The sequence below is a fragment of the Armigeres subalbatus genome, unplaced genomic scaffold (genome assembly GCF_024139115.2).
Source record: "Armigeres subalbatus isolate Guangzhou_Male unplaced genomic scaffold, GZ_Asu_2 Contig1893, whole genome shotgun sequence".
In the NCBI taxonomy this organism is placed as follows: Eukaryota; Metazoa; Arthropoda; class Insecta; order Diptera; family Culicidae; genus Armigeres; species Armigeres subalbatus.
Window position 1 is genome coordinate 66,254 of NW_026942720.1, and position 15,765 is coordinate 82,018.

The 15,765-nt window shown below is 41.1% G+C and overlaps 1 protein-coding gene and 2 long non-coding RNA genes across 4 annotated transcripts; 2 read left to right on the forward strand and 1 right to left on the reverse strand.

Moving 5' to 3' along the window:
• Positions 1 to 3,916: 3,916 nt before the first annotated feature.
• Positions 3,917 to 4,609, forward strand: LOC134203502 (uncharacterized). Of its 2 annotated transcripts, none has more exons than XR_009977622.1 (3): positions 3,917 to 4,223; positions 4,288 to 4,407; positions 4,476 to 4,609. XR_009977622.1 is itself a non-coding variant. In XM_062678365.1 (3 exons), exons 1-3 carry the CDS (start codon positions 3,923 to 3,925, stop codon positions 4,587 to 4,589), a joined length of 519 nt encoding a protein of 172 aa, XP_062534349.1. In that variant the 5' UTR covers positions 3,917 to 3,922; the 3' UTR covers positions 4,590 to 4,609. The 2 variants fall into 2 exon arrangements, 1 of the variants encoding a protein (XP_062534349.1); XM_062678365.1 differs by having other exon boundaries at positions 4,304 to 4,407.
• A 1,070-nt stretch (positions 4,610 to 5,679) lies between these two features.
• On the forward strand, positions 5,680 to 12,110 carry LOC134203503 (uncharacterized). The gene is made up of 3 exons (XR_009977623.1): positions 5,680 to 5,983; positions 6,043 to 6,298; positions 11,859 to 12,110. It is a non-coding gene; the product is annotated as an uncharacterized LOC134203503 (long non-coding RNA).
• Positions 12,111 to 13,145: 1,035 nt separating this feature from the next.
• On the reverse strand, positions 13,146 to 14,524 carry LOC134203501 (uncharacterized). The gene is made up of 2 exons (XR_009977621.1): positions 14,241 to 14,524; positions 13,146 to 13,783 (listed from the first exon to the last, which is right to left on the reverse strand). It is a non-coding gene; the product is annotated as an uncharacterized LOC134203501 (long non-coding RNA).
• Between the last annotated feature and the right edge of the window lie 1,241 nt (positions 14,525 to 15,765).

The following is a 15,765-nucleotide window of genomic DNA, read 5'->3' on the forward strand; positions in this document are numbered from 1 at the left end:
TGCATCATCGCCAGCAGCAGAAAGTTCGGCAATCATCTTGCTAGCAAGCCCCATCCCCATCGTAGCAGCCAATACGACGACAAAAGCCTGCCTGCAGAGGAGTCGCCATCGACGCTGGTACGCTACCTACCTACAAAAAGCTGTTACTGTCGGTAAATATCTCGTCTGTTGTTATTTTTTTTTTCTCGTTATATTTTTTTTTGTTATATTTTTTTTTTGTTATATTTTTTTTTTCGTTATATTTTTTTTTCACGCTATATTTTTTTTTTAACATTTTTTTTCTCTTCCGTTATTTTTTTTCTTTTTTTTTTTTTCTCGGTATATTTTTTTTTTTTCGTTATTTTTTTTTCTTTTCATTTTTTATTAATTGTCCCACTCACTTTTTCATTTACCCGCCATTTTTTTTTCTTTGACGAGTTGGGTTATTAACAGCAGCTAGTATTACAAGCTACAACGCGGAGACTGCCCCTTATTACAGCACGTTTTCCCGCTTTTCTCCTTTTCGTTTTTGGAATAACCGCAATATTCTGCGTGTTCTTTGTTTCGATATTAGAATCATTTTATTTTTCGTTGCGGTGATCATTCTCCGCAATGGAAACTGATGACAAAGGCGGGGGTGATTCGCGATTCGAAATTTCGGACGATGATTACATTCCATCCCCGGAATACGAGCAATTTAATGAAACCAGCTCAACTCCCGATGAAACTGTTTTGCAAAAACAGGTAAACGTTCAAGTCAACAACTCAAATTCTCCTGGGATTTTAAACCTGCCTTCTCCTGATCCTACACACTTAAATCATTTCACAGATTTCGGTGAATTTTGCTTCAATTCACCGAAATCTCAACAGCAGATTTGTTCGGTAATTATTTCACCGATTTTCTGCGGTATTTTCCTTTGTTCAACTGTCAAAACTACCAAAAAATCTGTAAAATTTTTACCGAACAGTTCTGCTGTTGAGATTTCGGTGAAATTTCACAGAAATCTGCGATTTATTTTAAGTGTGTACACACTTAAAATAAATCGCCGAATTCGGTAAAATTTTACCGAAATCTCAACAGCAGAACTGTTCGGTAAATAATTTTACTGATTTTCGGTGATTTTGACAGTTGAGCAATGGGAAAAAATACAAAAAATCTGTAAAAAAAATTACCGAACAGTTCTGCTGTTGAGATTTCGGTAAAATTTACCGAATACTGTAAAATGAGTTAAGTGTGTACACACTTAACTAGCATTTCAATGTTCGGTATTTTGTTTGCTGAGTTTCAACTGTAAAATTTCTTTTTTACTGAAATTCAAGTTTTTTAATAGACCTCCAATGATTGTCAGTAATAAATTCCCGAGTTTCGGTAAAAAAATATGTTTATCGCTCTGACGTTTACTTATTTTTACTGAACAAATCATTAAATTCGTAAATTGCTGAACTGCCCAAAAAATCGGTACATATCAACCGATGAAAAACGAAAATTTACCGACTACCTAGTTATTAGAAAAATACTGAACGCAATTGTAGAGCCCTTTGCTGTTGTTTACTTAGTTATTTACCAATTTGAAAATTATTTTGTCGGACACAAGTCTCAAGTTTACATTTACAATTTCTGCAAAATAATCGACAACAAATTAAAAACAACAACTAATTGCCATATTCAGGCTCGATTCTAGTTTTTAAGAGCAGCCTCCTCGGCTGTGGTAGACAGCATCCGACGGAGATACGCCACTGGCCGCCATCAGCATCTCTCTTACACTCAGGAAAATCGACACATACTTTATGGCAAAAATCCATGTATTTTGAAATATGCATATCATGCGTCAGCACATACTTATTTGCATTCAAATTCACACATGGATACTATGACCCACATGGAAAGTATGTGTGAACAAACCGTTTCAGGGCATTATTGAAGTGAATGCCCCAAGCCGTAATAAGTTGTCGAGTCACTGTAAGTGATCGTGAACAGGCCAACAGAATTGCTGCCTTCGAGCTCTTTCGATTGGAATATCACGTATACATCGCAAGCAGTGAAGTCGAGATAGCAGGAGTGGTCACCAAGCCGTTTCTAACATGTGCTGACATCAAGACTGGTACTGGGGGGTTTAAAAATCGAGCGGTCCCAACAGTTCAGATTCTTGATGTCAGACAAATGAACTACGTGTCAGAAGATGGCACCAAAAAAAACCGTCTGATTCGTATCGTGTGACTTTTTCTGGTTCTGCCCTTCCTGACCACCTTGTTCTAGGGAAACTTCGATTACCAGTGCGCCTCTATATACCGGCCGTAATGCACTGTAAAAAGTGCCAGCAGATTGGACATGGTCACATAGACCTACTGCTGCAATAAACCACTGTGTAGCAAATGCGGTGAGCAGCATGCCGAGGGTCTCTGCAGTAATCAACCGAAATGTACCTGCTGTGGCGAAGCTCCGCATGAACTTACTGCGTGTGCTCGGTATATAGAGAGGGAGAAACACCAAATCCGCTCAATAAAACAGCGGTCGAGGCGATCCTATGCAGAAATGCTGAAGACGCTTGCCCCAGCCGCTGTTCCATCAACCCGTTCTATCGCCAGCTCAAATGTCTTCTCTTCCCTGCCCTTAGATGATCAAGGCTCAGACTCTGGGGACGGTGAAGAATACACTGTCATCGAAACAGGGACAAAAAGAAAGCGAGCAAGATGCAGGCGACAGCACCAACACGCTTCTCAAAATGTTCCTGTCGTTGAACAGAGTACTCGACTTTCCCCTGCAAAATTAGCAAGTGGTGGGAAACCCCAAAAAATGTCTTCTATTGGGTTCAAGTTTGCAGCTGGCAATTTCCCGCCACTTCCGGGAACATCTAAAACCCCAGCTGTTCCTGTTTTTTGCCCAGAAAGTTTACATCAGCAACAAAATCATCAGGCGGTTCAACATAACCATGTTGAAGTACCTGACAAAATGACTCTTTCTGGGATTGTGGATTTCATCTTCAATACACTAGAAATCTCTCCCGCAGTGAGAAACATTATCAACATGATAATCTCACTGGTGAAACCCTTATTGAAACAATTGATTTCAAAATGGCCTGTTCTTGATTCAATCTTATCCCTCGATGGCTAATTTAACCAACGAGGTCGGGGATAAGATCGTAGTCCTGCAGTGGAACTGTAGGAGTATTTTTAAAAACCTGGATCCGTTTAAGTTTTTAGTTCACAGCTCATGCTGTGACGTATTTGCTCTTAGTGAAACATGGCTTTCTCCAGACAAAGTTCTCTCTTTCCACGACTTCAACATTATTCGCTTAGATCGAGGAGATGGATATGGAGGGGTGCTCTTGGGGATCAACAAGCTCCACTCCTTTTACAGAATAGATCTTCCCTCGATGACAGGCACCGAGGTAGTCGCATGTCATGTCACCATACGAGGGAAAAGCCTCAGCATAGCCTCTGTGTATATATCGTTGAATGCTTATATGCGACGCAGAGATCTTAACGAAATCTGCTGTGCTATGCCTGAGCCACGGTTGATTCTAGGAGACTTTAACTCACACGGTACGGCCTGAGGGGAACTTACCGATGACAACCGTTCTTCGTTGATTTACGACATGTGCGACTACTTCAACATGACATATTTTAATAACGGAGAAGCAACACGTGTGGCACCTTCAGGACTCGAAAGAAGAATAGACCTTTCCCGTCAATTTTTTTTATGTGCTTAAACGATTCTTTAATTTTTTTGGAGTCAACTTTCCCAAAGAACCCATATTTTTTTACGCTTGGAACTATTGAAAAACAATCAAAACATTTTTTTCGACTTTTTCACCCCTGTCTCCCTTTTTGTTTTTCCCCCCACAAAACCCGTTAAACCCTTGTCTACCCTTTTTCGTGTGGTGAATTCAGTTTGTTTTTGTTATTGTTGTTTATTTACAATCGTTTTGTCAAATTTCAAAACATGTGGTCGCTGCCCTACAGAGGAAGAAGCTCTCGGACAAAGCATGTAATTGAACGAAGATCTACTCTACTCCGTCGTGAAGAGCTCAAGGCTGTACATCCGGTTGCTGCAGGAGCACATCGTTCTGATTGTGTAATCCGTTTGATTTGCAGTACAGGAGAGAGTGACCCCGATCAGCTGTTCACTGTGAAAACCACAAGGACAGCGACATCCTATGGGAGAAACATATCAAGCAAAACTTTCGCATTCAGAAGCGCAAAGGGGCAATACGAAATGCGAGTCCTGGCTGGAAATGTTCATGGTAAGTAAAATATTTTCATGTGTATATATATGTATTATACCCAATGAAAAAAAACAAAACCAAGTGTTATTTCATTACAGATGAGAAGCGAGAGACCAAACTCTTAAAAGGTGATTTAACGTTGCGAAGGTGGTTGACTCCCCTTAAAGTAGATGCCGGTGCACGGTACAAAGTCTATGTCCAGGTAAGCTCGTTTTGTTTACTCAAAAATCCCTGGAAAATTAATCGTTTATGCATTTTGTTTACTTTCAGTTTTCCAGTCAACGAACCAAAAAGGCACTGCTTATGTCGAAAGTCATGCAATCAAAGACATATACTTTCACAACTGCAGCACTTTGTTTAAATCCCTTTACGTTTCACAAATAAACTGGAATTCATAGTCCGTATTCGTGTTCTGTCAAACTTCTTCAACGGATGTAAAATCAATCCTCTCACCTTTAACACGTAAAATTTCGTACTGATTCACTAATCACATCTCCGTTATTATCGCACTGCTCTTCATTTTGCACCACGCCATTACTCTGTTTTTCTTGCCGAACAACAGGAGTTACTCCTTTTAAAAAATAAGTCAGCGGCTCAAATACCAATATACCAAATACCTTTGGGCGAAAAAAATATGGTCGTGGAGTGCAGTCGCGCCTGCTAGAAGAACTACGCCTTAATAGAGATTCGGATATCTTGAGACGATTGAACAGTTTTATCAAAGACAAACAGGCATAACACATTGAACAATTAATTACTTCATCGTCGTACAAACACTAAAGACATTGCTGTTTTACGGTTTTACTTAGTTGGGCCAATTGCGAACCAGATGGCGATGGTGAGCAAATTTCAAACTCGAACAAATCCGATGCGCACCACGAGCGATCGATTAGCCAACAAATGATTGTTAAAATTGATCAGTAAATTAATGAACGATGAGAATTGCACTAGTGTTATATTTGTTTGTCTGTGGTTTTAGATTGTAAAAAGAAGGGTTATTCAAATGTACAACATTTTTGCTGTTTTTTTAGATAGTTTAAATCTAATAAGAAGGTTAGATCAGTAAAAGTGAAAGAGTGGTTTTTTTGGAATGGAAAAAAAAACATAAGACTACACAGCAAATAAAAATGTAATGTCCATCGACGTAATCAAAACGATTCACTAAAAAAAAAAACCTATGTAAACAAAAATTTAATATGCAAAATAACATTGTTTCAATGTAATCCTACATCGCTCTTCAAATTACACAAAACCTAAATCATCATTACACATTACATATTTCTTATGGAATATTAAATGCAGATATTAGTTAAAATTACATCGCATCAAATGCAACCCATTAATTGAATATGGTTTGTGTTAATATCACACAGAATTGATGTAATTTTGCAATCATTGGAAATTAATTTTAAATCTCGCAACCCTGTTCAGACTGACACTTGCACGGTTTCATCAGGCGAGGCGCCATGTTTATTTTTCGCTCGAAAGAACTTTTTTTTCTCAATTTGCGGGTTAAATAAATTAACAAGTTAAACAAGTTAAATTAAGTAATAATAAGTAATATGATAAGTAGTAATAGTAACAACTCCTTGAAGATTTTACCCTGAGTAATCGTACTTGAGCTGCTCCGGATGTTAGTTTGTTCTCGGTATGATTCCTCGCAAGAACGGTTCTCTGGGTTCTCTGCCAGCAAAACAGAAAGCGTCACCGTTGCCGGTAGCGCATTCATTGGCATTGGTGTTTATTCCTTGGTTTATTCCGTATATTCATATATTTTGGTAGGTTTTTATTTCATATTTTATAATACAGCTAATTTATATAATCTAATATTTTACAGGTTCGGCCAGGAACGACTCACGACAACTTTGAAACGACCATCGGACTTGCCGTCGGAACATCGGATAAGGCAACCTGAACATACAGCAAGGACTCGCTCCACAACAATAATTAACCGGGATCGTAGTACAGATCAGTTCAGCAGGAATCACTCCTAATCAAAATCGCATTGACTCCGTCTCCTTGATGGAAAGGATTCTCGAAAACTGTCAACGGAGAAATTTAGTCCGCGCAACTAGCTATGTTTGGGAAATAACGTAAGTACTGGCAATAATCCGGATTGAAGGTGTAAAGTCTATTTGCTCCAGTCTGTCGCCTAGTGCACACAACTTGCGTGGTCGGCAGACGGCACGAGAAAAAGGCCCACTTCGTATCTGATCTGGAAAAGGTTTTCTAAACGTATTCGAAGACATTAATACAAGAAGAATTTCAGCCCTGAACTCAATGGAAAGGGCCGGCCACGGTAACGGCAGAATTTGATAGAAAGTCCATATATTTTCTCTCAAATTTTGCCGTTACCGCCGCTGTTCCATTCGATTGCGTTTGGGGCTTTCTTTAGGAGGCCACGTTACGTATCTCGTATCTCTCTTATGTATATGTACATACAACAGTTTCGAGTAAAGATGCTCAATGCCCAGGGATTGTTTTGTGAGTAAAAGACATTAGAAACCCTATGATTTTAGCCCTAAGTTTTATTTACGGATTTCAATGGGAATCCTTCAAAGACAACGGCACAAATACGCCTCTATAGATATGCCGACAGGAAGCTTCTAGATATTCCGACGGAAATCCTTTACGTATTCTCACTGTACTTTGTGTGAATCTTTTGCGATTTCATTTTCATTTATTCAGCTCACATCAAAACAGATAACAGTATCAACAATTTGATGCTACAATACACGGTTCGAGGTCGCTTCTCTCCATCCTCGAATGCGCCCCACGCTCGCCATGTGCCTGGTCAGCCCACCTCGCTCGCTGCGCTCCACGCCGTCTTATAACCTGCCAGATCGGAAGCGAACACCATCTTTGCAGGGTTGATGCGCGGCATTCTTGCAACATGCCCTGCCCATCGTACCCTTCCGGCTTAAGTTACCTTCTGGATAGCTCGTGGTTAATCCTTCGCCGTCATACACCGTCTTCTTGTACACCCCCAAAGATTGTTCTAAGCGCCCATCTCTCGAATATTCCGAGTGACTGTAAGTCCTCCTCGAGCATGGTCCAAGTTGCATGTCCGTAGAGGACTACGACCGGTCTTATAAGGGGCTTTCCATATACCACGTGAACAGGTTCTGGTCAGTTTTAGATACCCCGTCCCCCCGCGTGGACTATTGCTCATAATTTAAAAAAAAAATTATGATCCATAAACATTTGCCATGTTGAACAACAGGAACGAAAGTCAATCACCTTGTCTTAGTCTCCGGCGCGATTCAAAAACGTCCCCTATAGTTCTTCCGGTAATTCCCCTGGACATTCCTTCGGAAGTACTTCCAGAAAAAATTCCGGAAGTTTCTCCAGAAAATCCTTCGAAAAGTCCTCCAGAAATTTTTGCGGTCTATTCAGAAATTTCTCCGGAAGTCTCTTTTTTCTTTTTCTTCGGAAGTTCCTTTTTTTTAAACTTTAATAATGTGTTCCGGAAGTTCCTTTAAGAATTCCTTGGAAGTCCCTTCAAGAATTTCTTCGGGGTTTCTCCAGATTTTCCTTCAAAATTACCTCCAAAAAATCCTCCGGAAGATCCTCCAGAAATTTCACCGAAAGCTCATCTAGAAATACCTCCGGACGTTCTTCCGTAAATTCCACCTGGAATTCCTCCCGAAATCTCTTCGGAAGTTCCTCCAGAAGCTCCTCCAGGATTTCCTCCGGAAGTTCCTCCAGGAACTCACTTTAATAAAGATCAAAAAAGAATCCTTCTGAGATTCCAAATAAAATCTTTCTGAAAATTCAAATGGAAGGCTCCTGGGACTCCTCCTTCCCTTTCTAGAATTCCAAATCGGATTATTCTGTGATTTCAAATAGAAGGTTCCTGGGATTCTTTGTGGAATCGTCGATTTTGAACGGAAGCCTCCTGGGATTTCAAATCGAATCCTGCTGGAGCTTCTAAATGAAATCTTTATGCGATTTAAAATGAAACTCCTGGGGTTCTAAATGGAATCATTTTGGGATTCCAAATAGATTTCTTCTCGGATTTCAAATGGGAGGTTCCTGGGATTCTAAATGGAATCATAAATTCCGAATGGTATCCAGAGATTTCGAATATAATACTCATGCATTTCCAGATCCTGGGATTCAAAACCGAAAATCGTTCAAGAATTCCTCCGGAAGTTCCTCCATGAATTCCTCAAGCTGTTCTTTCAGGAATTCTTCTGGAAGTTTCACAGGAGTTCTTCGGAAGTTCCTCCAGGAATTCCTCCGGAAGTTCCTCCAGGAATTCCTCCGGAAGTTCCTCCAGGAATTCCTCCGGAAGTTCCTCCAGGAATTCCTCCGGAAGTTCCTCCAGGAATTCCTCCGGAAGTTCCTCCAGGAATTCCTCCGGAAGTTCCTCCAGGAATTCCTCCGGAAGTTCCTCCAGGAATTCCTCCGGAAGCTCCTCCTGGAATTCCACCGGAGGTTCTTCCTGGGAATTCTCCGAAGAATCCTCCAGAATTCCTCCGAAAGTTCCTTCAGAACTCCTCCGAAAGTTCCTCCAGGAATTCCTCCGAGTTCCTCCAGGAATTCCTCCGGAAGTTCCTCAGGAATTCCTCGGAAGTTCCTCCAGGAATTCCTGGGAAGTTCCTCCGGGAATTCCTCTGAAGTTCCTCCGGGAATTCCTGATGAACTTCCAGAGGAATTCCTGGAGGAGCCTCCAGAGGAATTCCTGGAGGAACTTCCTCTGGGAATTCCTGAGGAACTTCCGGAGGAATTCCTGGAGGAACTTCCGGAGGAATTCCTGAACTGGAGGAATTCCTGAGAATTCCTGGAGGAATTCCTGGAGGAGATTCCGGAGGAATTCCTGTAGGAACTCTGGAGGAATTCCTGGAGGAACTTCCGGAGGAATTCCTGGAGGAACTTTCGGAGGAATTCCTGGAGGAACTTCCGGAGGAATTCCTGGAGGGACTTCCGGAGGAATTCCTAGAGGAACTTCCGGAGGAATTCCTGGAGGAACCTCCGTAAGAATTCCTGGAGGAACTTCCGGAGGGTTTCCTGGAGGAACTTCCGGAGGAATTCCTGGAGGAACTTCCGGAGGAATTCCTGGAGGAACTTCCGGAGGAATTCCTGGAGGAACTTCCGGAGGAATTCCTGGAGGAACTTCCGGAGGAATTCTTGGACGAACTTCCGGAGGAATTCCTGGAGGAACTTCCGGGGAGATTCCTGGAGGAACTTCCGGAAGAATTCAAGGAGGAGCTTCGGTAAGAATTCCAGGGGGAGCTTCGGGAAGAATTTCAGAGGGAACTTCGGGGGAGAATTCCAGGAGGAACTTCGGGGGAGAATTCCAGGAGGAACCTCCAGAGGAATTCCTAAAGAATTTCTTAAGGAATTCCTGGAGAACGTCCGAAGGAACTCCTGATGAACACCTGAGGAACTTCCGAAAGAATTCCTGGAGGAACTTTTTGAGGAGCTTCCGGAGGAATTCCTGGGAGAACTTCAAAAGGAATTTCTGGGGAAACTTCCAGAGGATGTCCTGGAGGAATTCCTGAAGGAATTTCAGGATGAATCCCTGAAGGAAGTTTCGGAGGAATCCCTGAAGGAACTTCCAGAGAAACTCCTGGAGGAACTTCCTGAGGAATTCCTGTAGGAACTATTTGAGGAATCTCTGGAAAAATTTCCGGAGAAATTTCCAGAGGAACTTCCAGAGGTACTCCTTGATGAACGTCCGGAGGAACTTCCGGAGGGATTCCTGGAGGAATTTCTGGAGGAGCTTCCGGTGGGATTCCTGGAGGAACTCTTTGAGATTCCTGGGGGAACCTCCTGAGTAATTCCTGGAGGAACTTCCGGAGAACTCCTGTGAAACTTCCAGAAGAATTCCTGAAAGAACAGCTTGAGGAATTCATGGAGGAACTTTCGGATGAATTCTTGAAGGATTTTCGGTTTTGAATCCCAGGATCTGGAAATGCATGAGTATTATATTCGAAATCTCTGGTTACCATTCGGAATTTATGATTCCATTTAGAATCCCAGGGACCTTCCATTTGAAATCCGAGAAGAAATCTATTTGGAATCCCAAAATGATTCCATTTAGAACCCCAGGAGTTTCATTATAAATCGCATAAAGATTTCATTTAGAAGCTCCAGCAGGATTCGATTTGAAATCCCAGGAGACTTCCGTTCAAAATCGACGATTCCACAAAGAATCCCAGGAACCTTCTATTTGAAATCACAGAATAATTCGATTTGGAATTCTAGAAAAATTCTAGAAAATTCTTTTTTGATCTTTATTAAAGTGATTTTTCAACATTTAAAGAGTTCAGTTCAGTTCATCACGGGAATCCTTTCGGTATTCCGACGGGAATTCTTTCAGGATTCCGACGGGAATCCTTTCAGAATTCCGACGGAATACTTTTGGAATTCCGACCGGAATCCTTTTGGGATTTCCGAAAGAAACCTTTTGAGATTGCCGAATGAAAACCTTTTGGGATTCCAGAACGATCTCGAAAGATCTAAGGAACCCCAAAAGGATACCAAAAGGAATTCCAAACAGATTTTCCCGGGAATCCCAGAAGGATTTCCCAATGAATCTCGAAAAGATTATCAAAGGAATCCCAGAAGGAATTCTTTCAGGATTCCCAGAAGGATCCCCTCACAAATTCCAGAAGGATTCTCTCATGAATCTCAGAAGGAATCGCGTAGCAATCTTAGAAGTATACTCTCTGCATTCTCTCAGGAATCCCAGAAGGATTTCCTCAGGGATTCCGGAAGTATACCCTCATCATTCCCAGAAAGATCCTCTCAGGAATCATAGAAGGATGTTCTCAGTAATCCCAGAAGGATTTCCTCAGGATTCTCGAAAAGATTATCTAAAGCATCCCAGAAGGATTTTTCAGGAATCTCAGAAAGAATCGCGTAGGAATGTTAGGAGTATACTCTCTGGATGCCCCCAGGAATCCCAGAAGGATTTCCTCAAAAATCTTGAAAAGATTATCAAAGCAATCCCAGAAGTATTTTCTCACGAATTCCAGAAGGATTTTCTCAGGATTCCCAGAAGGATTTCCTCAGGAACCCTAGAAAGAAACCCTTCGGATTCTTATGAAGATTCCGTTCAAAATCCCAGATAGTTCCAAGATTTAAAAAAATCGCTTCAGAAGTTCAGAGATTCATTGATCCAGAAACGATTCCATTCCGAAATCCAAGAGAATTTATTCCGGAAAACCTGTAATCCTGTAAGCTTTCCTTCGTATTCAATGGATTTCCTTCAGAATCTAAAAAATTCTCTTCGGAACTACAATTCAATAATTAATCTTACCAGATTACAGATAGAATTTCTTCCGGATTTCATGAAGATTTGTTTCATTCCCATGTTGGTTCCATTCGGAATCTAACAAGTACAAACGTAGTTTACTCTAGGAGGTTTCGCATTGAAATACCAAAAATTCATTTGAAATTACAGAATTTCTTACAGATTCTATGGATTTTCTTTTCGAATTTCATAGACTCCCATCGGAATTTCAAAAGGATTTCATTCATATATGTGTTCTCTGAATGAAACTAAAAACAACGTAAGCGCCTAAAGAAGTATACCTAATCACCTCGGGACATGGCTCCTACTGGATCCACATTTTTCTATACCAATACCTTTGTCGGTCATCTGCATAGAACTGCTAAACATTTTTGACTCATTATTTTCAGCGGTTTTGAAGCGCCTACGGATGCAGAAGCCTTCCGTGCTATATTGCTCAATATCACTCCGGCGAAGGTATAATCCAGTGTATGAGCTACCATTGGCCTGCAGATCGATACTGGAACCACCTGGAAGCTAGATTCCGAATAATTCATGAAATGCAGTCTGTGAATAAACAACCTGTTTCCGGCGTGGCATGCAACTTATACGGACGGCAACGGGATTAATGGCAAATCCTCTTTGCAGATCTGCGTCAAGATACCGATGTATTGGACATTTATATATAGATTATAATAAATGTATTAAGTTTACAAATCCCCAAAAAACTAGATTAAAAATTATTGAAGGAAACCACAAAAAAAAATTCTTGAAACGAATGCTACGTACGTCGCACTATTTTACGTTCTTTCATTTTACGTCACTTCGATTACATCGAATAATTTTTACATCGGGAAAAATCACATCGATTATGTTTATTACACAGCAAGCTCTTGAGTACATCGCCCAGTGTAATATTCAACAATCGATGGAATCGACGGGTTGCAGCGATTTCGATGTAATATTCAACAAATTTTTTTGCTGTGTAGTTTTTGCAGAATCAAATTATTTTATTGATAGAATTCTTATTAAGAATTACTTTCGGAATCCCTAAAAGAATCCATTCGGACTCCCTTTAGAATTCTATTCGGAATCCTTTTATTGTCGTCGGTAATTTCGGTAATGGGGCTTTCCTTAGCCGTGCGGTAAGATGCATGAAAGTGACTGGATACGATTCCCGATCCGGTCTAGGAAATTTTAGGGTTAGTAATTTTTTGGCTTCCCTTGGCATAAAAGTATCATCGTGTTAGCCTCATGATATACCAATGCAAAAATGATAGTTTGGCTTAGAAACATCGCATTGATAACTGTGGAAGCTCACGAAGCTGCAAGGCGGCAATGTCGGTTAGGTGCTCCAATGACAAGCTAGCCGGTGCCTGATACGTGTAGGTCATCAACACAGCTTCCAAGGCACGTGCATGCATTTGAATAAAGTCCGTACCGTAACAGAATACAAGCATTCTCGAACCAAGCGGATGAACCTGGCGTAGTCATTACTTCCACCTGCAAAATAGACTAGCATCGTGAATCGATTCTCCTTCGAATGTGAATGCTTGACACATCAACTTTACCGTTCACAGTAAGTTAGTATTGTTAAAATTCAGCAGCACCACATAAGCCCGGAGTTCAACTTCATTCGGACAATGGATCCCTTTCAGCCCAGGTCATGATATAGGTACTTTAATGACTGCAGACACTTTTTACAATTTTTCCGTTTTATTTTTATGATCAATCAACGGATATGAAATCTTACAATTGCTCTACCAATCGCACCACGCGAATCGAGCACAACTCTTGCTGTGTTGTATCATCTCGAATGCCGCGCATCCTGTTCTAAACAACTTGGAACAGCCTGGAACCAATCGTTCAAATTTTCGTCTCCGTCCATAAATCCACATTTATTCCTTCAACAGCAAATAACTTATCGACAGCTACTCGATCGCTAACGGAGCCTTCTTATCTGCTGAACTATTCGTGTACTGTTAAATCGCTTTTCGTGATCCATTTGTTGCGGCTTCGTATGACGTCTGTTGAAACATACACACTCTCCTATAATGTACCCTTTCCGGACGCATGTTTTCGCACGTTCCTTGGTTACTTCTGGTCTTCCGGATATTCGAGGTTCGGCCGTGAATCGAACTTACTTATCCGGTGAATCAAGCGATGGAAATCGCTTCTCCTACGTCAATGTCGAATTAGAGTTTTACTTGAAGCGCTTTCGGATTGCCTAACCTGGGAGGGCTTCTCTCATTGCCATCACCATCGGCATCCTCATTGGCCTCATCACCGATTGAGGGCTCAGAAAATATCCCGTTTTCTTCGGACAATTCAATTGCTGAAATTAAGATACAGTGAACGTTCGCTAATTGGGGTTTTTATAGTTGGGGCGCTTTTTAGTTGGGGGTTCGCTAATTGGGGCGAAACCCAATTAAAAAGCAGTCAAACGTCAGAATGTGATGTCAAAAACGCGTTGACGTTTTGTTTCCGTGTTTGGCGGGATCGATATTTTCTGGCGCGTAAAATTTTCCTTTGTTGAACGCAAAAAGTAAACAACATTGACGCTTGTCAAAACGCCCCTATTAGCGAACGGCATTCGCTAGTTGGGGTGAGGTCGTGCCTTAATTAGCGAACGATCACTGTAGGTACATGCATTAAAAAATATTATTCAATTTCGAAACGGTTATAATTTTATCTGCAATTATTTCAGTTTTAACATATTTAAAAGCATAGCTTGTGTTCAAAAGGTTAGTGCATATTAAAAAGTTCCATTGTGATTGAAAAAAAGAACTTACATTGCTGCTGATGGACCTGATCCGCAAACTGCTCAGTCCTCCGCTCATAATATCCTTCTCCTGCTGCTCGTCCATCCAGTATAGATTAAACTTGACATCACTGAACAGTTTTTCCCTTGCCAGGCTTGCTTCCGACAATTTCTGGGTTAAGGATTGCTCCGTGAAATAGTATTGCTCTCCGTACAAGCCAGAGCTTTATTCAAACTCGAATCGAAAACATTTTCGTCCAATTGATCGTTCTTTCCGTTTGCGTTGAACAACTAGACATCCCGTCAAGATTTTTAGAATCCATGTCGTTAATTATGATCTTCCTTGAAAAGCCGGATTTAACTAAGTGAAGAATTAATCAACACAAGCGAGTCTGAAAAAGTGTTTTATTATTATTTCCTCAGCTATTAATCGAAAACTTTCCTATTATTTTACGAGTTGTAGTTTGTCTCCGGAAATAGTAAGTACGCGTTCTTGCAATCGATACTCACCTTTTGGGTAAAATTCAACAGCTTCTTTTCAAGCATATTTAGCATCATATCTTGATCCGGAGAGTCGCTGTTTCATTGTTTCTCCAATTCGTCACACACTTTCCCAATTTTTTCACTTAACTTGCGAACTTCTATGATCATGGGGGGCATCCGACGTCCGGGCCACTGGATTATCCTCCGCTACGTAATTTGAATCGTCGCCACCGTCTGCTTTAAACTTGGAATTCTCCGTGACCTTGTTATTGCTACTTTCCCAAAGAGGCATTCTTACGCAGCTGTCGCCTGCGTTTGCTGCTTCCACGGGAAGGTGTTGGCGTTATGCCTATTTTGTTTTCGTCGGTGACCATTCGGCTGGTGGTGGTGATGGAGCCGGTCTAGTGGAGCGCAATTATCGCCGAAAATGGCTTTGCTACAAGATTCGTACGAAGGATGAGAACGACAATGTTTTGCACGTCGGAATAGGAATCCTTAAAAGCGAGAAGCGGGAAGAAAACGGCTTTCAAATTTACTTACCGATGAAGGGGCACCTGTCCCGTCTCCGACGGAACAAGAAAACACTATATTTTCCGGGATGAAATTTATTTTCACGTCGTGCAAACACTGTGCTCAATTTTTGACATTTCAATTGTAAATAAACATGATACAGAGTTGCCAGAAAAAGTATTTTAACGATGTTCTCACCACTATTAAGTGTTGCCAAATATGCTAAATCTCATAGGATCACCATCGTCTGGCAGGAATATTCACCTCATAAAACAGACGATGTTGATATTTTGAAAAAATTGTAAGAAAATAACCGTTTCATAAAAACAGCTTATTTTATGCGCAATATTATGGCTGTTTAAGGGCAAAATACAAAACATAGGTGTTTGGTCGGACGGGAAAGGTCTATTGACCTCTCAATCTGTTCGATTTCACTAACATTGGACTGTACGTGGAAAGTAATTCAAGATCCCCATGGTAGTGATCACTTGCCTATCGAAATCTCAATCACCAATGGATCGTGTCAGTCTCGCCAGATCGACATTGCGTACGACCTCACGAAA